Consider the following 27442-nt stretch of genomic DNA (forward strand, 5'->3'; position numbering starts at 1 on the left):
GTGAGCTAGGTCCTTGAGAGTTAGCTCATATCCGCCTACTCGGCTGTACAGTGAAGGTGGTGTCTTTTACCAATATCTCCAGTAAACTTTGGCCGAATTTCAAAAAAAAAATTGTTTGAAAGGTATTAACGCATGCAAAGCGGTCGTACTATTTCCGGTCTCCTAACAAAATGGCTACCAGCGGCCATATTGGATTTTATAAAAAACGACATAAATCGGTAAAAATAAAGTAAAATTCATCCGATATCTCCAATCTTTGTTTAATCTGAGAGGTACTTGCACACCGAATGGCGTGATGTGAAAAAAGTTCTAGAATTAGGTCTTTGGAGTAAGGCTGCTACTCCGCCCTAAGTGTTTTTGCACATAAATCGAGTAAATCTCATCCGATTTTGCTAGTTTTTATTTCGTTTCAGAGGTTGAATTGAATACCGAATACCGAATAGAAGGTTAGCAAAAAAATTTAGGTTCCGAAAATAATGTCGTAGATTGTTGGTATTATTTGAGAACTACTTCGTACGGGCTTTCGTAATTGCGCTAAGCCCAATTTTCAAGATGAACACTTTCAGTAAATTTGCACATGCCGTTCTTGGGCTAGGTAGGCAATAATTACAAGTACGCAATAGGGTTACGTAAGTATTTTGGCAACGGGCGCATAAGAATGTTGTAGACGTATTGGGGCTACGGGACGTATTATAGCTACGGACGAAATTGATTTACGGGTCGTACGGGGCAATGAAAGTCTAGAACAGGTACGGTCGATCGGCGAATTCGTCTTAAACGCGCTCACATTTTATGTCAAAATAATATGAAAATGAGTGCGTTTAAGTACGAAAATCAAATTTTTATGTCCTCCGGACAAACAATAGACCATACCTGTTTTACACTTTCATTGGTACGGGGCTCAGTCAAAGCAAACGCTCCGACTGTTCTGACGGCTTGTTTTTATTTAAATTCATTATTCATAGATCCCTTTGTCGATATTAACACGCAGGAGATAAGAAATTGATTTTTTCTGACTAGACTTATAGACATAAGTCGAGAAGGACCGCACTGAATATGCAACGGTGCAACTCTTTTACAACTCTTTATTTTTGCGTGCAACTCTTTTTGTCAGATTGCAACTCTATGCAACTCTTTCCAGTGCGGTCTTCCTCGACATAAGTTTCTAGATGAAAAGAATCAAATCGACGTTTCATTGAAATATGCTCATGGCATTGTCGTTATCAATCACTCAGCCTCTCACAGACCGCACCAGCCTAATTATAAATTCTAATACCTCTATGGTGTACGATCATTTATTACCTGTCCCATGCGAAAGTTGACCATTACACGGCAGTTTACCCGTAATGATCCATTACATGAAGAATATGTCCGTGAACTTCTTTGTAATAATGCATTTTCGCAAAGTTACAATAGGTTTTTTTGAGCAAACAGCTAATCTATTACTTCGTTAGTTTAAACATGCATATTGATTTGTGAGACCGTATTTGTACAGCCAGAGCTAATCGCTTGTCATCCGTTACCTATTTATCTCCGGCTTCTTTTCTTATCTGGGGACAATTCAATTGTGACTTTTCAACATAATAACTCTCGGCTCATATCATAGATATAATGCAATCAATCCAATCTGAAACCATAAGTTTCTCCAACCCCCCAAAAAGTTTTTTATTTTCGTTATGATATTCTCCAGCAAAATTAAAAACTTACAACGATCCGCTAATCAAAACAAAGTACGTGGCGAATCAACAATGTTGATAGCTTTATTAGAAGCAAAGTGAAAATAATCATGCAAATAAACTCCACAAAATCGATAAACATACTTTTTGTGGGTGAAAAAAATAGCGAGAATAATAATAATAGGTTCATGGATGTATATTGCAGCGCAGCTGTGTTTTCCATTCATTTGATATTTTCAATTTTTAGCAATAAAGAGCTCAACTACAGTACTTACATTATATAAATGGATGGATCAGCTCTCTTGATTTGCTATAAATTTAGGTTACATTGTTGTTTGTTTGAAAAAAGAATCCTAATAATACCTTATTAGGTATCATAAGATCAAATACTGGGATAGATACAACACTTACCTTAAAAACTTGTGTACAATCTTTGAAAGAAATACACACCACAAAGAAAATGCTGAGTGAAACATGATTCGCTCAAATTGATGCAATTACATTCGCACTATATCAGTGAATCATCTGCATTCATGAGTAATTCAAAATTGAAGTGCAGGGAGGTGCGGTAATCATGGTTTGATAGCGAAATGAAACGCATTTCTGTGTAACAAAATAATTTAATAATTTGAGATAAAAAAGTCTTCGCAATTCGATTAATCTTTTCGAAGAAGAATTTCTATTTGAATCAAAAACGTACACTATATTGCACCAGACCAGAGAGCCGAAGAAAAATCGTTGGCGGCGGCTAGCCGTCTCAAAAGAGCTGGCGGCCGGCGGCTGAGTCGGCTTAGCCGCTCTGAAAGAGGTGGCGGCGACTGGGCCTAGCCGCCGGTAAAAAAGTCGGCTGGCGGCGGCTGTAGTAGTGTAGTATACATTTTCTTACATATTTTTAAACAAAAGCTGAAGTATTAAAGACTACAATGTAGAGCACAAGTGTGAAAGTTTTTTCGTTTAGGTAGGTCTCAAACACGAAAGTCTGAATTTGTCAGATGTTACCCTCTCAAGTGGTTCTCCTTGATGAAAAAATAAGTTTTTTTTATTCTATGGTAACCCTCTTGGAGGTTTAAGGTTGCCGAAGTTCGTCGAAGCGTAGAATCGCGAGTCGTGACATGAAACTACTCTAAGCCACGCACATATCGGCATAGGACTGAAAATTCACAGGAAGGGAAGGATAGTTCTTTAAAAATACTTTTGAGTGGAGTGGATTAAAAGTGAAATTCTATTGGCCATCTTTCCTGCTAATTTTCAGTCCTCTGTCGATGTGTTAGGTTGCGTGGATCACATTCGGTAGCGCTTCAAGTAGTGTTCAAAAACGCACTATTCTACACTTTGACGAATTTCCGGCCAATCTGAAAAAGGATTATATTATTTAGGGTCAAGAAAAAATTAAAAAAAAAGTTATAAAAATGAAAAAAAAAGTTAAAAAGTTGAAAAACTGAAAATTACTTATTTACACCTATTGCTTTTGAATCACTAGGTTGCATGGGTCCTGAAACAAGTACATTTGTAAAGAAATTGGGCTCATTAATGCGAAAAGCTTCTGGCGAACCACGATCAATGGATTACCTATTACAAAAGGTTTCTATTGCAATTCAACGGAGAAACGCTAGTTGCATTTTGGGGACTTTAGGACGCAGTAGAATTGATGATTTTTATTTATTGTAACTTTGTTTTTTTTTGAAAAGATCGTTTTTTACTGGTTGCGCATTGCAGCCTTTTTTTCGCTTTTAAAAATAAATAAAAAAAGATATTTTTCCTTTTACGAAATTTTTCAATTTTATAACTTTTCTTTTCATTTTTTTTCTGTCCTAAAATAGAATCTAAATGGTTGTTATAAATTTTAATTCAAAAATTTTTATTAATCGTCAAATAAAATATATCAGCCGCCGAGTCAGCCGACCTAAACCACTGGCGGCGGCTGTCGGCGGCTAGCCGCATTCAGCCGACCAAAAACACCGGCGGCGGCGGCGGGCATTTTAGCCGTCAGCCGCCGTTTTCGGCCGGCTGAAAATCGGCGGCTCTCTGGTCTGTATTGCACTTACCATGCCAATTATTCATTCAAAAATAATCACATTGATTTATTTTCATTTAAGTTTGCAAGAGTACACTGTGCAAACATTACATGGAATTGTTCTATGACTTTTTTGTAAACCATGCTTGTTTCAAAAAATGAAACAAAACGAAACAAATCAAAATAAAACAAAACAAATCAAAACGAAACAAATCAAAACAAAACAAAACAAATCATGTTTCGGCCATTTGGCAACAAATTACAAGATCTGTTTTAAAGATTAATACATGGATTTCGATTATCACTCTTTCCAGGTAGCATCTTTGAGATTGAACTTAGAGGTAAACAAAGTAAAATTTTAAATTTTTTAATTTAAATTGCTTCGAAACAGCTAAAAACAAATTGTTTTTCCGTGGGAAATCTACGGAAAACAAATTTAATTTGTGCTGTTTCGCGACCTAATACTTACAATATTTTTATGTTTCACTTTGTTTACCTCTAAGTCCAATCATAATTAAGCTACCATAAAAGAATAATTAACGAAATCCAAATATTAATCCTTAAAACAGATCTTGTAATTTGTTGCCAAGTGGCCGAAACATGTTTTGTTTTGATTTGTTTTGTTTTGTTTTGTTTTGATTTGTTTTGATTTGTTTTGTTTTGTTTCACTTTTTCGAAGCAATGTTGGCAACTTACAATAAAAGATCTCACAGAATAATTTCGTGTGTATGAAAAGTCAATGCACACATGATTTCAACTTCTAGGATTTGTATTAAAAAATCAACGTTGATGTGATCATTTTTGAATAAACGTTTCGTGAGTGCAGTGGTGTTATGTTTTCGTTCGAATAGAAACCTTGTTTCGAAATATGTGAACAATCTGCAAGACATTTTTCATCTCAATTATATATTGTTTTAGAGAAATGCTTTTCATTTTCTGTAAAACCACGATTCCCGCACCTCCCAGGGAATACTTTGCCATTACATTTTATCTCACTTCAAAGCGGATATAAAGTGAGTCTGTTTTGTTTTATCTGCGCCGTAGTAAGTGTGGGCGGCTAATGGGTTGAAGATGACGAATTTCACACGTTGTCAGCTTAAATAAAGTGTTCATGTGAAGTTGAACTTGAACTCAAAACCACATTTTGACAACAACAAAACATCAGTCAAACCTTTAGAGTAATTGTCAGTAGTGGCGAGTCGACATAATACCGCAGTATGAAGTATTTTGAGAGTTTGACACTTCTTTTTGGCCATGTAAAGCGCTTTGACCCGGCCACTGTTGGAGTTTGCACTTGGTAGTCATACTGGTGTCAAAAATCGTAGAAGCCGCCTGGTGGCAATTTAAAAAGAATCTGGCAGAATCTTAAGGTTCCTGCCCTGCATATCAGACTAGTTCCAAGTTGGAAGGTGCAGTGAATTAATGCATTTTAGTTATGCTTCCACTTCGACATAAAAAGATTTTTGGTGCAAATTTTCCCAACTCGTAATGCAGACCTAGTATAGCACTTTTGTGGGCAGATTCTAAGATCAAATTTTTTCAGCAAGATGTGTATAGCCAACGAAGTAGGATAAGTGGAATGCGTTTATTAGGAGATGTCCTAGGTCATGGTTCGGCCTGTTGATGCTAATTCAAAAGAAGTGCTAGATTCGATAATAATTTAGGCTTGAAGTGTTGGGACGAAGTACCTCGAATACTTCTGGCCTAACTATAGCTCGATATGATGCATTCATCCCAAGCATACACTTGAATATCGAAATGATTGTAATCAAGTTTAACTGATCGTTAACAAGCACAGCATGTCCGATGGTGACCTAGGTGCACGATTTCCTGTGGATTTGACCCACATATCCTATCCTATCCTATCTCGCCTCAAAAGTTCGTTCCATAACTCCTGTTTTCAATGCAAACCAAAAAGAACATCAGATATTGATGGCCGATCAAATGCACTGTTCCGATATTGTTGAATGGAAAACGTCTCCATTTCATTTTTTATATTACATGCCAAGCTACATTGCATATCCTATTACGATAAAATGATTAAGTTAAAAAATGAATGAATTGATTGCAGGCCCAAGAAAAATCTGTGGCTAAAAGCAATGGACAACATAAGTGACCGTAGCTTTAAAAAATCCACCGACACTGTTTTCGACACTAAGGAAAATGAGTGTGCATCTAGTGGCATTGACAACAGTGGAACGACTGCAGATTTGGATGAGGTGGATTTACGCAACGGTACAATAGCTGACTTTCATCCAAGTGAGGTAAACGATAAACTAGACTGCAATCGATCAGATCTGAATTTGTTTTTTAAAAAAATTGGAACAATTGCAGGATCTGTCGAAAGATTCCCGAATACCAGATGCTCAATTCGACAGTGAACCGGTCGAGATAATTCACAAATTTTCGCAAAACAATTTCGAACCAATTGAAGATATTAACAAGGATATCGAACGTAATACATCATCGCAAACAGCTGTGAATATTGATTTTGGCAATAAAGAAGGTGAGTTCCTAGAGATAGACTCCAAATTAGTTGTATTTTTATGAGTTCGTTTCGTTTATGAGTGGCATGGTGTTTTTCCCCCATCCACCCATCCACAGGCCAGAACATTTGTTGAACTCTTCTATCGATTTATAGCGAAATGATGAAATGTGTGTACTTAATATCCATCCACTAATTAATGCGATAAAAGGTGATAAACAAAAAGATAATAAAAAAAATATTTTTTTTGGTTCGATTCGGCTTGAACGTAATGTTTCATCGTGGATGATGATTGTTGTTTTTAATTCTTCCAGTTTTATTATGTATTCGATCTAAGTTGGCATTTATGCTGAAGGTTTTATACCTACAGACCACTCGACTGTAAATGGCAATTTACAATAGAGTCAGCCAGGCAAAACCTGTTATACTAGACCAAGTATAAAATGTTACCTCGCATTTTGATGTATTTGGTCATTCCAATAGTAGAAACGTATGCGAATCAACGAATTTGTTTATCCGTATCACCAGTATCGGACTGGCGAAAGGGCACTTAGGGGAAATCCCAGTAGGGCCCGTGCGGCACTGCTTCCACTTCCTATTTACATTTCAAATAATAACTCGAACCTGAAAATTCTGATAACTGTCGAACGACACAAAATTACTCACAGTGTTCATACCTCCGACGAAAACCACTGCAAAGACATCACGTATCCTTTTTTTGTTTAAATTGAATACCGAGGAAAACCATATACCGGAGCATATACTTGGTATAGATCTCGAGATAGTTGAAATGTCTTAACATTATACAGCTAGGACACCGAACATTCCAACATACAAACGAATTTAAAAAATTATAATGACAAAAGTGCGCAGCGTAAGCTCCGCAAAAAATGTATGTCAAAATCGAAGCGTTCTCATTCCTGATGCGAATTCCTTGTTGTTTCAACGATCACACTATTTTTCGAGTTGCTTTACTTCAGTCGAAGAATATACATCAGGAAGATTATTCACACATTTTGTGAATCGTTCACCGTTATACATGATGAGTGTGCGTTGATAACATAGCCACCATAGGCGAAGAGTCTAGGAAATCTCCAAACCTTTTATTGATTTTAAAAAAATTGTTTGTTTTTAATAATTCTTCATGGAAAGGTACATAGGGCTAACTGGGTTCGAAGTTCCAATTAAAGTAAGGTTTAAAGTGACGTCACTTTCAAGTAGCATTTCAGAAAAAATAACTTATTCGTTAAATTAACGTTGTAGCAACGTTGCCACAACGGTTGTGCAACCGTTGTTGCCCGGTTATAGTTTAACCTAGGTCAATTAACCGTTGGATAACCGTTAAACAACGAAAAAGTTAAAAATTATAGTTGCTCTACCTTCAATTTTTAACTTTTTCGTTGTTTAACTGTTATCCAACGGTTAATTGACCTAGGTTAAACTATAACCGGGCAACAACGGTTGCACAACCGCTGTGCCAACGTTGCTACAACGTTATTTTAACGAATAAGTTATTTTTTCTGAAATGCTACTTGGGCAACATTTTATGTAGCGAAACGAATGTTGAGGAGAACGAAGTAAAAGATTTTAAAATATCAGAAGAATTACAATGATAGAAAATCTTCGTCTGGCGAGCGATCCGAGAAGAACAAAACTTAATCTATGAATCAACTGATGACCTAGTATAATTCTCGGTTAAATTTATTTCTCAATAGAGAAGATATTGGTCAGCAAAAGTGTATTCAAATTACGTTAGGCATCGATACAATTGTGATGGATACAATCGACTAACAATCATTTAACGATTTCCAATCTAGAAATCAGACACAATGCAAATATTATTTGGCTATTCGATGTTATGTACACCGTAATGTTGTCATAATAGTCTAATTTCCGATTTACTCTACCAGGCCAACTCACTTTCGCATATAGATTAATCCCATTATTAACATCGAAAAGGTTATCAATTTCAGCTTGGTTGATGCGTGGATACTGTATATGAAATGAATGATTTTATACTCTGGCATATTCTTGCTGGAACGAATTCAATTAGCCATATTTCGTTAATTGCTTCACATACATTGCCCAAATGCAAACATACATGCAAACAAAGAATAGGCGGAAATGTAAAATGATGATGTGCTGTTCAGCCAATGTGCTGGTGGGTTATGCGAAAATGTTTTGTGTTAAATTAACAAAAAAAGTGAAATCGATAGAATTACATCGGCAGAAAACAGTTTTTCATTTCGTCAACAAACGAACCAAAAACAACAGGGTGACCTGAAATCATATTGGAAGAACACCTAAGGCGGGCATTTTTTTCCTAGTCTGAGGAAAAGTTAAAAATCAATCAAAAGATGTGTTGGAAATTGACATTTTCAAAACCTAACCCGACCCAAGCTAAGAAGCACGAACCCTGCTCAACCCGGATAGACATTCCACGTAAACTAATAACTTGCATGGAAATTGTTAATTTTGTGGATCATAGCCCTTACCTTACACCAGGGCCTATTTTAAGGAAATTAAATTTCCAAAAATTCTTAAATTTTTCAATCACTTTTCGTCATTTCATCTAAAAACACAACAGATTGCATCGTAAATGTTGTTTTTACTGCCTTTTTAGTTATTTCTCATGTCTTTGAGCTTAACTGATTACTTCGGAATGAGATCTAACAGGAAACAAAATTTGGAAATTTTAAGAATTTTTGTGAAATTTTTGGAAATTAAATTCCTTAAAATAGGCTCTGCCTTACACTGGGGCTTCAAACCTTTCACTAGGAGAATGATGTTTAGAAACTAAGAAGAAATGTAATAGAGTTTTCCCATATTTTAGTACATTCTGTCATAAAATTACTGCTGTCACTGCGCTTTTCATGTGAACCAACTTCATATGGTGACATTTGTTCTGAAATGACAAATGTGAAGTTGGTTCACATGAAAATAAGCCGCAGAGAATGAAGTACTATGAAAAAAATGTGGCGCCTCTACAGGCCAACCCACTTGTCCCCTAGTCAAAGCAACAAATTTCCAACCATGTAATCTACCATTGCATTAGCATTGTGATTACATTCACCGACATTGCCAAACCCCATTCTTTGAATAAACGTAAAAACACTGAGTATTGAACCCAGATCATTCTAACTTCATCCCTGGAATTATGGACTAATGTCGGTACTATGATGAGTAAATATGAACAGGCATTGGAACAAAAATTGAGAAGCTTATCCCAGTGGATTTGAAAGTTTCCGAAATGATTGCAACTGCGATAACACAGATAATTCCTTCAAAATCGACACAAAGTACAACAATAACAGCAGCCGAGGAAACGGATTTTCCATAAATTTCATATTTTTCAATTTTTCAATTTTAAATCCCCTTAAAAAAGGAGATTGTTGCCTCACCCTTTACCTTTTCCAAGTGTATGAAAACACAGAAACTAATAAAACCAAACCAAGACAGCAAATAAACTTTCTGAGAAAAACAATTCGTCGATGTTATATCAACAATCGTACTATCAAAAGGACTAACCGTAAATGTTAAGCTGATGTGAACATATCAAAATCCCACTGTACAGTTATAATAGTCCGTGACATAATTCTTCAAAGGGTGAAATTTAAGAAACAATACTAAGCGAACTGGGAAATTTTTTGATTTCCCTCCTTGTACTCGAAACAGGTAGACATAATTTCAATAAATTGTGGAAAGCGTATATCGTAGTGTCCGATCCGATCTACGAAAGAAACTTTTGTAACTAAAAATGAAAATGGACAGGAGGTGACTGGGGATACGAATGGGAAATGTAAATGCACGGAGAAGAACTGGAAGACACCTTGAGGGACTTTACTCTTCTCTTTTTTCTTGAGAAAACATTTCCACCTGTTGGGCCATATTTACCTGATAGTAGACATGAAGTCTCTGTAGTCGGTGCCTTGTTGGTTTGTGCGGAACGATTTTCACTGAAACATCACATAGTTTATTGTCGCATTAACATTGTCAGAAAAGACATGAAATGTAATCAGTGGTTTGAGGTTGTACGTGTACAACATGCAAAGCTGACAGACAAACTAGTAGAGAGCAGACTGAATAATTGGATATAATATTAAAATGATGTGTAACAGGAAGAAGAAAAATTGAGACAAAACAGACGAAACATAATTCTCATATTGCCAAGCACTCCAGCTGAATACAGTGAACGACATCTCAAATGTCTCACTGACATTTTTTTCAGAGAATGTCATTGTGAATTTGCAATGACACAATAAAATTCTCAGAAAAATTTGGCAGTGAGACATTTGAGATGTCGTTCACTGTAGCAAATGTGAATTGTTACAATTTTATGTTGGATGTTGTATAACCTTTCGGCACCCATAATATTATACGTTCAATATACGACTTTCACAGTCTGATATGATAACGAACTCAAAATTGTTTTCGTACCGAAAGTCTAAAAATAAAAATTTATTTTCGATTTTGCAGATGGAAAACCACCACCGTTCAATAATGAAGCCTATTCAGCATTCAAGCGTGGCAATGTCGTAAAAGGCATACTTTGTCCGTCCCTTACGAACTCATTTAAAGCTCGTTCATTAGAAAGGTCGTACCTGACCTATTCGCACCGTCAGCGGCAAAAATCCCTAATTATAGTTAACATAGTTGATTTGGTGCTGAAGGCCATATTGTCGGTTGTATGGGCATGGCGGCGATCCGAAACGGTAAGGTTTCTTAACGAAACTACGAAACTTAGCAGAGCAACGATTCCTTGGACTTGGACTAGGAACCCAAACTGTACAATATTTTGTGTAGGCTCGACTCGTAGAGTCGTCGGTTGAATTGTATTGTAACTAACCTAAACCTGAAATGAAAACTCGTGATATAAATCGTGTCAGGTTGATGTGAGCAATTTTTCAGGCCCGAGCCTGACCTGCATCTGCCAGTTCTGAAACGATAGATTTCGGGATCAATTTGAACTTGGCATTGCCGTAAACCATCAGGTTAAATACAATGAACGCCTTCAGCTAGTCATCTGTTGCCTGCAATAAACGATGAGCTCTGGCTAGTGTGTTCTTGATTATAGTAGAATGTATGTTAAGGCAAATGAAGTAAAAGACTTTGTGTGAAACAGATTTGTTAACACAAGCAGCCGCGGATTAAATCTGCTATCAGCTAGCCAAATACAAACGTAGCACTACTTACAGGCATGTCGGTCGTAACTGTCTGTAGTTTACGCTAATTGAAGGAATCGTTGCTCTGTGCACTCATTAGTGCCTTATTTCTTTGCACGTTTGTGTTGAGGTCCCCATGTTATCCGAATTGTATGTGTATGTGTGTTAAAGAGTTCCGGTTGGGTGCAACAAAATTTTTATTTTCTATCGTGACACACAGTTCGGATTCCTGGGAAGATCCCGACATCGCACTGATAAACTATGATCGATGCACGAAATTGTTATTGTCACAAATATTTTCCAACCCAATCCAGACAACATCAGCGGAAGCAATAACTTGGTCGGTATGTTGTATGGTTGCTAATCTAGGCATATGCATTTTGGGACTGTGGAGATGTTTTGCGAATAATTATTTACATTGGGCGGCAACATGCACATGGTTGTTACTTAATTTACAAGGTTCGTCCGTTTGTGAAGTGAATTTTCTGTGTGAACAAGATTTTATTATCACAATTTCCGCCACAGGATTTATCGGTGAAGGTGTTGGATTTTCCGACCGAGAGTACCTCGTCTGGTACGTTCTATTCATTGTGTTCGTTCCATACGCTATGCTACCATTGCCGCTGAAGTGGTGCATGATTGCTGGCATTGTATCAGCAGCTTGCCATTTAATTGTTATAAGCATTGTAAAGTTTCAACGAACACACAGTGTAAGTATACCTACCTACCTATATACATGTATACACAGTATCATTTGGTTGGCCGTGCGACAAAGAACACGTCATAAATGTGTACTCTGTCCATTGCAGGACATAAAGTCCTTTGTACCTTTGTTTCAACAACAAAATGGGACGATGCAAACTGGGGATTAGTCTAAGTTGATATTTTCCATTACGTACCCTTTAGCAGACGGCTATTTCATCTGTAACGACGACGACGACGACAAAGAACGCGATGTGTTCTGTTTGTCTTAAAGCAAAATGTATGTTGCAATTAACGAAATAAAAGATTTTATTTCAACTTGTCGACAATCCTCACATCTTAAAAAGATGATGTGAAAGGCCCGGAACAGGTCAATTTCAGGTGTTCGACAAAAAATTCAACCGTCTTGTGTCGGTGCCGTTGAGTTACGTATGCTACCTTAACTATGTGTTATGTGTTAGGAATCAGAACATATGAACTTCAGGTTCAATGCTGACATTTTAAATTGATCTGTTTACGCGGGAAGCCTCACAGGTAGTCTTTGCGATAGAAGATACATAAGCAACGAAAAGGCACTTGTGCTGACTAAAAACTGTTCCAAAACTTGTTCAGAACCTCCATAAGATGCGTAGATGAAAATGTAGAAATACATTCTGCAACTACATGCAGTAGTTCGTTGAATTTTCAACATTTTTTTTCATCGACTATATGTAAGGCAACATTTCTAAATGGGACGGGATGGCTACGTACTAACGTCCTGAAGATCCTGAAGCTCCCTCAAACTTCATTTCATAATTTTGAATACTTGCAGCGTGTTAGGCGACTGCAACGATGTCAACACTGAATGACTCCTTTCACGTATAGTAGCCCAAATAAGATGAATTTGTTTGCATGACTACATTTAGGGGATACATCAATTAAGTACCCAACTTTCCTCAGCGAGTATTTGCATACTTTGAGGCGTAAAAATCACTTTAAGCTGGTGGTTCAGACTGCACAACGTAGAATTATTTGTGATGTTTTGCACATATCGCATTGAATGGCTTGAAAGATGTGGTGGAAACATTTCGGCGAACTTTGAGGATACCCCATGACTGACTGTGGGATTTAGACTCGGGAAATGTTTTGAAACATTTCAAAAATGCTGAAACCGCTTTTTAAAAAAAGTTTATGAAAATCGGTTGAGTAGTTCCAGCGATATGGTAGTTACGGTCGTTTGACCAAAAACCAAAAGAACTGCCTAGACTCAACACATCGGAAGAACCATGGAAATCACTTATGACTTAACATCTTTTATCGACAGCGACCACAAGAAAATTGATAAGTTCTGGCTAATGTGACTTTATATAGCAAAAAAAAGGTATGCCAAAACGAATGAAGTAAAAGATTTTCGAATCAAAATGTCGAAAACACTGAGATCAAATAAATTACCGGATTCGATAACTATCGTACTGATATGCTTGCCGTCTGTGTATGTCGCTTAAATTACCTCTATGTTGAAAATGACAACGAAGCGGAAAATGCCGTTTTTTTGCGTCTCGCACTAAAGATGAAAATATGCGCAATATTTACAAATAAATCGTTTATTATCCATCTACATAATATATACAATCTCTCACACAGGAGACGACGTGTGTAGCCCGTCAATTATTAGCGAATTCGTTACTCTATATTGCTATCAATTTTGCCGGAATGTACACTAAATATTTAACTGATCGTGGACAGAGATTGGCATTTATTGAAACCCATAAAGCAATGGAACATAAAAAAGATTCGGAAAAGGAATACCAAAGGACGCAAAAACTATTGGATTCAAGTAAGGTTTCATTTTGTCGTTTTTACGTGTTTTTTTGTGTGTGTTTTGTTTCGTAGATTGCTTAACGATTCATTCTGCGCTGTGATTTGAGTTCGAACAGAGTTTATATCTTTTATTTAGCGAAAAACTTAATTAGAAATAGGTGAAGACTCATAAAATCGTTCGTGCATCCATCTGCTGAATGTTTCATATAAATCCAATTAAGTGACTGGGGAAATACCGTCATTGATTAGTTGACATCGTCATCTCGGTAGTTTGTATGCAGAGAAAGAAATACAGAGGGTGATTCTTAAAGGAAACTATGGTGCAGAGGTATTTAATGTCTTATGCGGACAGCTAGATCATCTGTTATAGATAGCCGTGGCGAAAATAATCGATGAGCTCAGTCTTGATAAGTTTTTATATAACAAAATCTGTGTTAAAACTAACGAAGTAAAAGATTTTGTGTCAATCTTATGAAAATACGTTGAACGAAAGAAGTAACAGATTCGGTAACAATACTAATGATAAACTGACCGTCTGCAAGAGAGAAGAAAGAGATAGAGAGAGAGAGTAACGCAGCGCCTTTAACTTTATCCGTCACATCATAAAAACTGTTTCCACACTTCCACAGCAACCATAGCATCACATTTCCAACGAAACTCAATTCTTGACAACTATATGACTCGTACAGTTACGATTCCTGCGAATTTACGAGTCCAGCTGACTACTTACTGCATTACGATTCTTTGAAAGTTAAATACGACATCTCGAATATGCTTTGACTCTAGCAGAGTTAGAAGGTTGCGAAACAGCTACGTCTCCTTATCGTTAATATTTCAGTTCCTTGAAAGTCACAATATAACCGAAATTCAAACTCGTCAAGAAAGTCAATTTACCGAAGCCGCAGCTCCATTATCCCATCACAAGTTGTATTTAGAAAAAAAACACATTTTTATTGAGAGAAATTTTCCTTGGTCTCGACACGTAATTTACGTGTTCTCTGTGATTTATTGCAGTTTTGAGAACATATCATCACCCAACGGGAAATGTTTTCATTGCGCTTCAAAAGACTTCTCTTCATTTTCCTTTTTAATTATCTTTTCACTTGTCTTGTGACAAAGAATGAAAATTTCTCAATAATTCCTTTGAGATGCAGCCATCCGACGCACAAGCACAATCCCGACCTACCTAAATATCTTTTGTATTTGACGTCAGTTAAAACATAAATTTCTGTATCATCTTCGTGTGTAGTTTTAACAGATGTTCAGTTGTAACCCGAAAATTTTCATTTTTCAGTTCTTCCAATGTTTGTAAACAATGACATCCGAAAAGAAATGTACAAAGGGGCCGATGCAAATGTTGACGCTCAGTTTAAAAAGCTTTTCATCTACCACATGGAAAATGTCAGCATTTTATTTGCGGATATAAAGGTGAGTGAATGTTCTTAGCCGGTATATTACATTGTAAACGCTTTGTTATTTGCTGAACGATGTATGTATGTATGTCTGGTGTATAGTCTCTAGATAACAAAATTTAGGGCGTTTATTAATAGAACATTTTAATGATTAGATTCGAATTTCTATCGAACGAAAAAGTCTTGCAGAGAATGAAATGCTGTAATACTCAAGCGAGCATGTAAAGTGATGAAAAAAAAAAATGATTTGCCCTTTCTCTGCAACTAATTGAATCACAAAAGGGAAAGTAGGGTCTGCACCACATATATATGAACACTTCGACAGCTTTCAGTGATTTTATTGCTAACTCGAAATTATGATATGCTGCAGGACTGAATTTACTTTAAACGTTCGAAAATGGGCCATTTTCTTAGCTCTTACATGTCCATGTCCAAGTAGAATGTAGAATCTAAGAAGGATTTTTGAGGGAAGGGGTGCTTTTTAAGTATATTATGGCTGTTGCAGGTGTTATAGATGAAACAAGGGTTCGTTCCAGGCCCTCAGATTGGGGATCGGATTCGGGAATTTTAGAGCCTGTCCAGGAGATTCAGGGCAAAGACAGATATCTTATATGTCCTTAACTACTGTCAGAAAGTTGCTAAAAAAATAGAACCAAAAGCCGAAAATTTGGGCGAAATGTAGAAGGTGATACCTGGCACAGAATGTATGTTTAGTAAACATTGTTTACATTTAATGCAAGTCTCTTTTGTGAACGTCATTCTGTCTCTGACATGACAGCGGTGTTCTTTCAGGGGGTTTCAGGTTGACTTGAAATTTTCAAACGAATTTTCAGATATGCCTTTCAAGTTTCCGTTTCAAGCTAAGTCAGATCTGACCACTTCATTTAATTTTCAGATTACAGGTCTCAGGATTCAGTCATCAACAGACAATCAGCTTTCAGGTCAAAATTTTTAGAATTGGGTTCAGGCCATAACAGGACTCAGGTAAATCCTGTTCTGAGCCCTAAATTCTATATAAAGAGGATATTCAAATCAAAGCTACATGCTCTTGTCTATGACTGTTATCGGTAACAGATGATTGGCTATTTCAACCGTTTTACTTTCGATAAAACAATAATGGCGTTTCCGTGATTATATATTTGTCCATCGAACGTATCATGAAAAATGCATACGTTAAATTGCAATAGTTTATAAGCTTCAACATTTCGAATAAAATGATCATCGATTTTCTCTTGAATAAAATACATTTTGCTTGAACTCTACTGGTTACTGAACTTTATTTCAACACGACCAACAGCAAGACACAAAATGAAAAAAAAATCAACAATTTCGCTGGGAGGCAAGCGAAACTTGAATTTCCACTGATAGCTCTAAATTCTTCCCCATACTGTGTAGTGTATATGTAAATACGTACAATATGTGCGGTGCACATTGCATGCTTTACTTATGATGATAGATTATGTGCATTTAAAATTTATCCTGAAGGGCATAATGTTTAGTAATTTGGTGTATGGTATAACACGATGCATCTGAACACTATCACAAAGTTCAACAGTGACATTAGAGTTGACGACATTATATTGGTGGTTATTCAATGTTGCCATTTTTTTGTATTTATTTCATTCGAAGACCTCGATGGCATGTAAAATGTTGAATAATAATCGAGATGATGAATTATGCAAATGTGACGATTGGTAATAATAGATACGAAACGAATCGATAGTGACATTTGTCCTTGTGCATCGTTGAACAAATTTACATCTACAAATGGCTTAATGCACTTACCATGTCAGAGATTATTATGGAAAGTGTAGCTACTAATGTACAAAGCTGAGCTGGAGCTCTGGAGATATTTTTGGGAAATTTATTTCTTCAAATTGTTCGTATTAGAGGCAGCTGTTATTTTAACGTGAATTTCCTTCAGCTGTTTTTCAGCTGATCCACACAAACAGAACTGGTTATAAGTCTTTGTACGGTTTACCACCACCTCACGCGTGCATGTAGCAGCTTCAACCGTATAAACAAGTTTAAACAGTTTTGATAGTATGTGTGGATCAGCTGAAATTTGACTATATTACCTCATTGTTCTGTTGATTTTCAGATGCATAAGAACCGTTATTCAAAATAGTCAAATTTGTACATGGAGATAGCTCTATGAGAGAAACGAATATTTTCGGTTTTCTATCATCTCCCACTAGCCACACAAGCATCGAGGAATTTTTTAGCTGTGGTTTTGACATCTAGAGACCAATACCTTTCATTTAAAAAAGTTTCCTGGTGCTGGCATACCTTAGTGCAGAGTGCAGACAAAATTTTTCATGTCTTGAGGTCAATCAAGGTCATTTCGGGAAATTTTCTATCGAGTTTTTCCCTCTGTATGAATTTTTTTTTGAGTTTTGACCATATTTTTAAGCTATTTTCGCGTGCTGTAGCCCGAACAAAGTGAGTACATCGTCCAAACCAAGTACACAAATAACTGATTCGAAAAATTTTCTTATTCTCTTCATGGTTTACTGACCTTCATCTTATTTAAATGCTTGTAAAGACTATGACGACCGTGAAATATGACAAATATGAGCGTTAAGCACTTATTCAAGTGGTCTTATATAGCAAAAAACCATGACGAAATTAATGAAGTAGAGGATTTTGTTATGCTAAAACTACCAATCGATATCATCAATATATCGGATGCTCATGAATATATGGTTACAAGCTTGTCGTCTGTGAGGGTAGACTTGGCTGAGTGTTTTATTGCCTTTTCATTAGTTTAGTGGTGCTCTGCAGATAATTTGTCTTGATGCACTCTCAATTATCAGAAGTTAATTTGAACCGGCGTTGACGGTGAATATAACGAAAGTTTTTCGAATTCTCGATCATTCCCATGACGCTTGGATGCAGGAAGATTGGTAAGGCTCGTATCAGGTCGGGTTAACCTAACAGCATGAGTTGACCAGCGGCAGATTTCTGCCTTTAACTTTAGCTCGTACAGCTTGTCTGGTTGCCTGATTTTTTAGGATAAAATTTAAATCAGATCAGGACAGGTCAACGATGAATCAAGTCAGGTCAGGTTCAGGTCATTTAAAAAAACCCTGAGCGGCCTGAGCTGACTTAAAGTCTTCAGACTGGTCGAACACAACCTGTGACGAGCTATACAGTTCGGGATGAGTTCATGGTTGCTCAGATGCTTAGTTTTGTTTCACGCTACTGAAGCAGAAAACTTTCGTTATTTTCCGGAGATTAATTCTGTTCCACGTTCTCCTCGAGTCTTGAGTGTGGTGTATCTATGACTGTTGTGAGAGTGATTACACTTTACACTTTTACACTTTATGTTTTATCAGGGAGTCAGAGAATACCAATGACATGTGTGATGGTCGAACGAGGCGAAAGATTAATGCTCAATATTACTATATTACTTTACTGTATCTTCTGTTTCAGGGCTTTACTGAATTGGCAAGCAATACATCAGCTCAAGAATTGGTGAAAATATTGAACGATCTGTTCGCACGCTTCGATAAGATAGCCGAGGTAATTATGAGCTCATATGCTTGCTATTAGCATCAAATGCATTGTGTGGATATACCATCACCATACACCCATTTTCTTTGGTTAATTATTTTTTGTTAAATGAGTGTAATCATTATATATCCACAGGACAACCACTGTCTGCGCATTAAGCTATTAGGTGACTGCTATTACTGTGTATCTATGTTCGATTCGCATAGTTGGAAATCTAGGCCAGACCATGCTGTTTGCAGCGTAGAGACTGGTTTACATATGATAAAAGCCATTAAGGATGTGAGACATAACACACATGTAGGTCAACAATAATATTTAGTCGCCACGGTATACAATGATTGGGGCTAATTATCTGGGTGTTTTTTTTTGTGTGTGTAATGGACGAATGTAATTCAGAGCTTGAAATAACTTCTCATTCTTCCATCAACAGTTGCAAATATTTTTGTGTTTCCGACAATGAAACGCAACGAAAAACTGAACTTCTCTTCCATTCACAGGTTGACTTGAACATGAGAATTGGCATCCACAGTGGCTCAGTTATGTGCGGAGTTCTTGGTGACAAAAAATGGCATTTTGATGTCTGGTCGAACGATGTTATCATTGCCAATCATATGGAATCGGGCGGCGTGCCGGGGTATGTATTTTAAATCTGATGTGAATCGTCTTTGAAGCTAATATTTACGTGTGGTGGCAACAGACGTGTTCATATATCTGAAGCAACGTTAAAATGCTTGAATGACACCTACGAAGTTGAACCGGGCGATGGCGGCAGTCGAGATAATCATCTGAAAATGATGAACATTCAAACGTTTCTCATTAAACGTACCGAACCGCTGAGGTGATGAAAGTGTTAGCTAACGTGAATGAAACGAAAAAAAAATTGAAAATTTTTAAAATTTCAAAGGCTAAGGAAGCGATATCAGCAACGATTGAGCTTACTGCCGGACCAGCAACAAACGCAAAAATTTTGTGATCCATCCGTCAACAACAATATTTCGAATCAGAATGCTGACACCGAATCAGGGCGGTACCAAGCTAATAAACGGGAATCGAAGGGTATAATCCATGATGATGAGACAACTACGGACTGGACGCCCGAAATACCATTCCGAAATGTAAGTTTATTTTACTCATTTTTTCACGTACTAGCTACAAGCATTTACACTTGACTCTGAGCCGAACTTACACAAAGAAAACATGTCTCCTTGTCTGTACAAAAGAAGCGCAAAATTTTCTGTAGTTTCATTAAACTCTAAGATTGCACGCTTGAGTGCTGCTCAATAAACAGTCGAAAGGAACAAAGAAGTCGAACGTATCAACACAGTAGGGAGGTACAAAGGATCGAAGATCCATGTGCCGATCAACACTGTTGATAGCCCAACAATTCCTTCTAATCTATCTATCTATCAACACAGTAGATCCTTTAAGGTCTACGGAAAACCTATAGGGATATCGTGGGAACGGAAGAATTGAATTGCGAGCGAAAGTGTTTTCGAGAAAAATACACTGCGAGAAGTGTCATTTAATTGAATCACTGTTCCCACCATAGCACTGCTCCTAATATTGCCGCCTATCACGCCGTTATCTACGAATTATTTAATGCAACACTTCTCTCTGTCCTCTGTGTATTCTGATAGCTTTCAAACAAGTTTCTATTAAACGAAATCGCCCAAAACCACTTACAGTGGAGGTGGGACGCAAGTCCTGTTATCCACTTACAAATAAACTGATATCGGTGTAGGTGACGGCTTACAGATTCGACACGCAAAAAGATATGCGTCACAAATGGGCAGCTGCCACTTGTGACGCAATTTTTTTTTTTGTTATAATTTTCTTTCTAAAATTTTTCGGGTAAATCATATTGTGCAGTTTAAACGGAGTTATTCTTCTTACAAAACTGTATAACTTTCTCTTTCATCTCAACCTTCCAGCTTTCATTTGACGAAAATCGAAAATTTTACTAAATTCAAAAATTTGACAAAAATCGAATTCTAAAATTTGACAAAATTCGATAATTTGACGAAATTTAAAAATTTAACGAAAATTGAAAATTTGATGAAAATCGAAAATTTGACGAAAATCGAAAATTTTACGTGATATGATTTATTGATCCTTCACTGGTATACGGTACTTGAACTAAATAATTTTCTGCAAAGAATTGAATTGCGAGCGAAGCGAGTATATTTTTGGTTAAGTACATTTGATGCTACTGATGCATTGCAGTTACTTTAATAGTATTATTTCAATCAAAATGGAACTGAAAATAAGGATATTCAGGAGGATTTTTCAAAAATAAGGAAAATAAAGAGTGGTAGGCAGACTATTTGCACTCGCAAAAGTTAGCAATTTATCAACGACATTACCTTTACATCTGCATGCTTTTTTGATTTAGCTATCACTAAGTTGCTTGACACAAAATCTTTTACTTCATTTGTTTTAATATACTTTGACATATAAGAACACATCCACAGTTTTCAGAACGTCACTGTTCGCTTTATAGTTAGGCGGGAGTGGGCGATCTTCTATTAGCTCTCATTATTAAAGATTACCTTGAACTTCAGTCTGAAAACATTTGACTACAATTGAGACTACAATGTTAGACGGAATGACATTTCATGCATATTTTAACGACACAAAAATCATTACCACTTGCCGAACAAATTTAACTCGCCGTCGATTATATTTTCCTTGAATACCACACAATAAATCCATAACATTAGCATAATCATTAACAGAAAAACCTCACAGACAAAAATGTTCACCACAAAACTAATTCAATCAATTTCCAGTTAAATGAACCAGAAGACGGTTTAAATCCGAACGATTCCATAAAAGTTGGCTATGCAAAGCAAGAAGATGTTGTTGCAATGTCGGGAATGTCGGCCACCGAAGAGGTTTGTTTTAATTTTACAATATTTCCAACCCAACTCACTTTTTTTTCCACACATACACATTCACACGACGACGACGCCGACAACAACCACCCATCCGACGGTCGTGTTGTGTTTATTTTATTAAAGCGAGATTTCCATTTCTATTTTTATAATCTTCGAATTATAGGTGGATGAATTCATCGACCAAAATATCCAAATAAATTCCAATAAAAAAATGCGACACGAGTATCTGTACCCGATTTCGCTGAAATTCAAAGACAATTCCCAGGAGTCCAAGTATTGCCAAGTGCGTGAAGACATGTTCCGTTCCAATATGCTGTGCGTTTATGTTGTCTGGATTTTTATTGTTATTTGCCAAGCAATTATTATGCCCAAGTGTACGGCACTGGTGATATGTTTGGCTGTGTCGACGGTACTATTAACAGCTGGCTGCATCTTGGTTATGGCCGAAGAGTTTAAAGGTAAACGCTTTGTCCGTATTGACATAAGTTTGGGTCATCCAAAAAGAATGTCACATGAAGACGTAGCGTCTAGTGTAACATAAATTGTTATTCCTACATAACGTTGGCTTTATTGTGACAACTGTGCGAGAGGTGACGCACTTCACCATCCTCGTCCATTATTTAATCCTTTCACGCCCGTACTAAGATGAAGTGTGTCTCCCCTCGCGTCGATGCGAAAATTGTCAATTTTCGTAAGACATCCCTTATGAACGACCTCAGCTTGGCTTCAAAATTTTAACGAATGATTCTCAATGTAGGTCTACCAAATGTACTCCAACGCAGTTCTGCGTCCCTAGTTCATCATCGGAATCGTCGCACAATGTTCATTTGTTGTGTGATCGTTCTCATGTCAGCGGTCAGTGCAATAGGCTTGCAACTTTGTCCAATGGCTTCTACGAGCAACAAATGTTCCAATGAGAGTGATACAACAACCAGCGTCTATGCACTGCGACCGCAGCCCACATTCCAAAGTTTGCTGGAAGATACGAAGGCCGATCCGGATGTTCAAGTGAACGTTTACGTATCCGCTATCATCAATCATAATAACATTACCATCAATTCGGATAAATCGATTAGCATTGACATGAAGTCTGTTGATAACGTTACTGCGACGAGTCATAATGGCGACGGGTGGCAAAAGCTACTGCCGAGTCAATTTCAATTTCTCCGAAATTTGATTGATGAGAGCGTTAACGCCAGTCACGTTGGTGGTGATACGGCGGAAGCGCTTCCAAGGAACGAGTTTTTACGAGCCAATCATAGTATCGAACAATTAGTATCGAGTGGCATTTTAGAGGAGAGTGACGACGCGCATGTCGATCCTTGTTCACATCCGGAATACATTGTATTCACTTGGGTGAGTATGGTGGACACACACGTCCATTCAAAATTAAAATCGTGCTTCGGGTTGTAGGTCCTATGTTTGATCGCTCTTGCTACGGGACTCAAGCTTTATTATCTCGTCAAAACGTTCATGGCCTTTGCAATGGTTATATGTTATGCCGTGCTGATTTTGGCAGTATTTCCCGATGTTTTTGAGAATTCATTCTTGGAACAGGAATATCAAGAACAGGGTATGCTGTCTCTTATACCATTTAGGTTACTATTTATTGCACGATTAACCATAACGCAGGCATGCCGCTCGGAGCTCAGATGACGATATTGTTGGTGATTTTTTTGACAATGGTTACATATCACGCTAGACTCGTCGAGGTTACTTCCCGATTGGATTTTATTTGGAAGGAGCAGGCCGAGAAGGAGCTTGCCAACATGAAATCGAATCGTTTCTTGAACGATGTTTTAATAAAGGTAATGGTGTCTCGAACAGCGACGATGTTCATTTAAATATTCCAATTCGAACAGAACATACTACCCGATCACGTGGCCAGTTACTATCTATCCGAAGGACGGTCAGACGAACTGTATGCCAAGATGCACAAAATGTGCGGCGTTATGTTCGCTTCGATACCCAATTTTCAGGACTTTTATTCGGAGGACATTGAAAACGGAAAGGCCTGCATTCGGATACTGAACGAAATTATTTGCGATTTTGATTCGCTAATGGAGGAGCCAAGATTTTGTAATGTGGAAAAAATTAAAACGGTTGGCGCTACGTACATGGCTGCGGCTGGTCTTAATCCCAGGCATCAGGTGAGATTCGGTTGTGTGTTGATTCTAATTTCTCGTTTTGTAACTCTGAAAAATTTTATTTGCCGAAATTAGCATGAACGAGGCAATACTGATGATGATAATGTCTGTGATTTGGTTGAATTTGCAATAACTCTTCGTCAGAAATTACAAGAAGTCAACAAAGATGCGTTCAATACGTTTCAGTTACGTGTTGGAATTAGCAGCGGACCGCTGGTTAGTGGAGTGATTGGTGCAAGGAAGCCGGTAACTTTTAACCGAATAAGTGTCCACAAAACGAGAACAAATTTTTGAATTTTCATTTTAATCAGATTTTCGACATATGGGGCAACACGGTAAACGTAGCGTCTCGAATGGATTCAACCGGTGAAAATTGGAAAATACAAGTTCCTGATTACACAGCTCAGTTACTAATGAGCAAAGGATACACTTGTGTTGTAAGTCAAACTGGTCATAAGTCATGCAGTCGAATTTCACTTGAATTTCATTTCGTTTTTGTTCAAAAGAAACGCGGTGAAATAAGCGTCAAAGGCAAAGGACTGATGAACACATTCTGGGTATTAGGCAAAGGAATTTCACCGAGCCAACTCGTCGGCTCTGGACCGATACAAGCTGGTGTTCCACAGGCACAAACGCCGTCGCTCCAGAGGCAAACGTCCCATCACAGTTCGTTGGCTGCTGTTGTGTTCGGTATGATGCAGGCATCGAAACGTACCACCATCAATACAACACGTGAGTATTGGCTTAGAGTAGAAATGCTCAATTTCACTGTGTTTTTTATGGTCCTACTGGCTACACCGTTTCACGCTAAATAGAGTGATTTGTTTGAGACCAAAAATTGATTCTTTTTTTCTTCGTTAAAATGGAATCACAATTTTTGGTGCTATGGTACCGTATTGAATTTTAGCGAGCACAATATATGATTATACAAGGACGTTTGTTTGATTGATTTTTTAATTGTTGGATTTTTTTCCCGTTCTTTTTCGTTCCGAATTCGAAAATGCTTTTAGGCTGGGGACGCGCAAAGAGATTAACATTAACTTCCATACTTGCGTATGTATTTTTTTTGGAAAAGAAATTTTTGATTTTCTCCCTAACACCGTCCGTGCCCTGTATTTTATAATTGGAATGATTTAACCATGGCATGTAAACCTATTGAAATGGCCAATAAACCAAGAATTCTGTCTAGTAGTATAGTTCTCTCCTATATAATCTGTAGGTTGGCATCTATGGCATTTTAATACACTGCCTGATTCGAAAAACATTTGGTCTACGACTTATTGTGAGCGCAGAGAGTGCGCTAAAAATTACATACATATCCCAGTCAGCTGTCACACATTGCATAATATCCAAATTGATGTTAAAATGAACGTAATTACATCCATGGCTTGACCAGCAGGAGAAGTTGCAACTTTTTAGTTTACTGCCACTTGACAAAAATTCCTTCACTTCCACAGCAATTTGGAATTTCTGCAATTTGTGACGTCCATCGTCAGCCTTCCTAGTACTCAAAAACAAATGCTGATATGTAAATATGTTCTCCGATCCGGCGATACAAAAAAAAATGATGAAATAACAAATATTCAATGATTACAAAGCGATCCGCTTACCGTGAATAAGTGAAAAAGTGCTATTATTTCGCCTTCGGTAGATAAAATAGCGTATTCACCTATGTTCAAATGGTTATTTAGACACTTGGGGAGTTATTGCATGAGCCGAAGGCGAAACATGTGGACAGAGGCGAATAATCTACTATTATGCACTAGATATGTGTAGATTGTCATTGTCACTCGAGGCCCGTAGGTCAAGTGTGAAAATGCACTCGATTTACATAAAATGTTTTTCTCAATAAAGGTAACGAATGTTTTACTTTGAGTCGCTGAGTTGTGAAAATAACTATCAATAGAAATTAAAAATTGATTGAAGTCGATTGTATATGTGATTTTTGTTGATACGAGTCGAAGTGCTCTTTCAATTTTTAATCCATGTCGTCCAGGTGCTTGTGTCAGAAAAAGTGGCTTCGCTCGCCTTGCAACTTTTGAATTTTTTTGATGGCCCATGTTTGTGGTGAAAAAGTATAGAACTAAATTTTCTTCCGGAAAATGGAAAATCGATTTACCGTCCGGAATAGTATATTTCGTACTTAGGACTAAAAGTCTTTTTTAGCGGGTGAGAGGTTTCCAGACAGAGCCGAAGGTATGAAAAAGCCATTTATATGGAAAAAATTAAAAGTCAAATATCTCCTGAAGGAATGAGGCTTTTTATATAATCTTTTTTTTTTTGAAGAGGGTCATCTAATGTCGACATTTTGTGGAACAATTTTTTTGCTCTATTTTATAAAAAGTCGTCATAATGTAGATCGGCGGAGGTCGGTCCTACGTGATGCAATATCGATCAACTCAGGAACTGACAACTGACGACGTTGATCTTCTGAGAAGATGAAGTATCAATTATGAGATGAGGAGCGCTCAAAACGTAGGAAGTGACCTCTGACGATGTCAATTATGACGGCTTTTCATGAAATAGAGCAAAAAGTGGGATGGAAGTTCGTTGAATCTGTAGGTTCTAGGACTTGGAAGATGTAGGTATCAATTGCTGGGGTGAAGAGTGCCCAACACATAGGAACTGTCCTTTGGCGATCTCAAGAATTACATTTGCTGGGAAGAAAACAAAAAAAGTCTCGGAAAACTCGTTCAATCTCTGAGTTCTAGAACCGGGAAGAGATACTTATCAATTACCGGTATGAGAAATGATGCCTACGTAAATGCTCTTTAAAAATGTCGAGTTTTTATTTTTAAATTGTCACAATAATACCAAGGAAAAATGTTACAACGATAACTTAATTCTGGAGGTAGGTGGGAATCCGGGCGCATATCCTGGGAACAACAAATTGGTCCAAGCTCTGCCGGGCGGATTTCGAAAGAGTTTACTTTTTAAATTTTTTAAATTTTAAATCCATTTCGATTCTAGTATATCTAATGCTGAAAATTAAAAAGAATTCGTCGCGGAATATAGCGTTTCTCTAGAAATTTGTCCACTACTCTTGATTGAGCTCTCCTATGTTTGCAATACATTCTGAACTGCAAGCGGTGTTCTCTGTGTCTAGAGTTTCTGAAAAATATATCGATATGATGTATACTAACTAACACATACACATCTAATGGAGACTGAAATACACATAGAAGAAAGAACATTCACATATGTGTTGTACCAACGGCTCAAAATTGGATTTGAAATAAAAATGTCCACGGTAGCTCAATTGGTTAGATCATCACCCCGGCAAGTTGAAGGTTGTGACTTCGTGTCTCATCCGTGCACATCAAAATTTGTATTTCAAATCCACAAAAAATTCATTTTGGCATAGTCTCTTCGATTCTAGTACTTTTAAAGCTGAAAATTAAAAGGAATTCGTCGCGGAATATAGCGTTTACTTATACCTTTCCAAATCACTTTTACTCATCAAAATGGACTAAGAAATGAGCAAGGTATCAGGTACACCAATGACCGAGGTTAACTTTTTGGGATAGTACCGATACCAACGCCATCTGGACTCTTCAAAAAAAAAAGTTGTTCCACAAAATGTCGGCATTGGATGACCCTCTTCAGAAAAAAATAGATTATAGAAAAAGCG

At 37.2% G+C, this 27442-nt stretch overlaps 1 protein-coding gene across 6 annotated transcripts in view; it reads left to right on the forward strand.

Annotated features, from left to right (window-relative positions):
- The window catches only part of LOC119084184 (adenylyl cyclase 78C), a 58267-nt gene that overhangs the window by 22888 nt on the left and 7937 nt on the right, over positions 1-27442 (forward strand). For 4 of the 6 annotated variants that reach the window (XM_037194050.1, XM_037194049.1, XM_037194051.1 and 1 more), the window contains 21 exons: positions 5762-5954; positions 6025-6196; positions 10652-10887; positions 11652-11796; positions 11863-12047; positions 13663-13855; positions 15134-15267; positions 18687-18776; positions 18903-19064; positions 19265-19401; positions 19465-19605; positions 19672-19882; positions 21557-21661; positions 21828-22122; positions 22422-23020; positions 23078-23237; positions 23297-23472; positions 23527-23814; positions 23887-24057; positions 24123-24248; positions 24318-24543. In XM_037194050.1, coding sequence (XP_037049945.1) covers positions 5762-5954; positions 6025-6196; positions 10652-10887; positions 11652-11796; positions 11863-12047; positions 13663-13855; positions 15134-15267; positions 18687-18776; positions 18903-19064; positions 19265-19401; positions 19465-19605; positions 19672-19882; positions 21557-21661; positions 21828-22122; positions 22422-23020; positions 23078-23237; positions 23297-23472; positions 23527-23814; positions 23887-24057; positions 24123-24248; positions 24318-24543 — 4145 coding nt within the window. Of the gene's footprint in view, positions 1-5761; positions 5955-6024; positions 6197-10651; positions 10888-11651; positions 11797-11862; positions 12048-13662; positions 13856-15133; positions 15268-18686; positions 18777-18902; positions 19065-19264; positions 19402-19464; positions 19606-19671; positions 19883-21556; positions 21662-21827; positions 22123-22421; positions 23021-23077; positions 23238-23296; positions 23473-23526; positions 23815-23886; positions 24058-24122; positions 24249-24317; positions 24544-24821; positions 24865-27442 lie in introns of all 6 variants that reach the window. The other 2 variants (XM_037194054.1, XM_037194053.1) reach the window with 1 other exon arrangement.

This window comes from Bradysia coprophila, unplaced genomic scaffold (assembly GCF_014529535.1).
Source record: "Bradysia coprophila strain Holo2 unplaced genomic scaffold, BU_Bcop_v1 contig_732, whole genome shotgun sequence".
In the NCBI taxonomy this organism is placed as follows: domain Eukaryota; kingdom Metazoa; phylum Arthropoda; class Insecta; order Diptera; family Sciaridae; genus Bradysia; species Bradysia coprophila.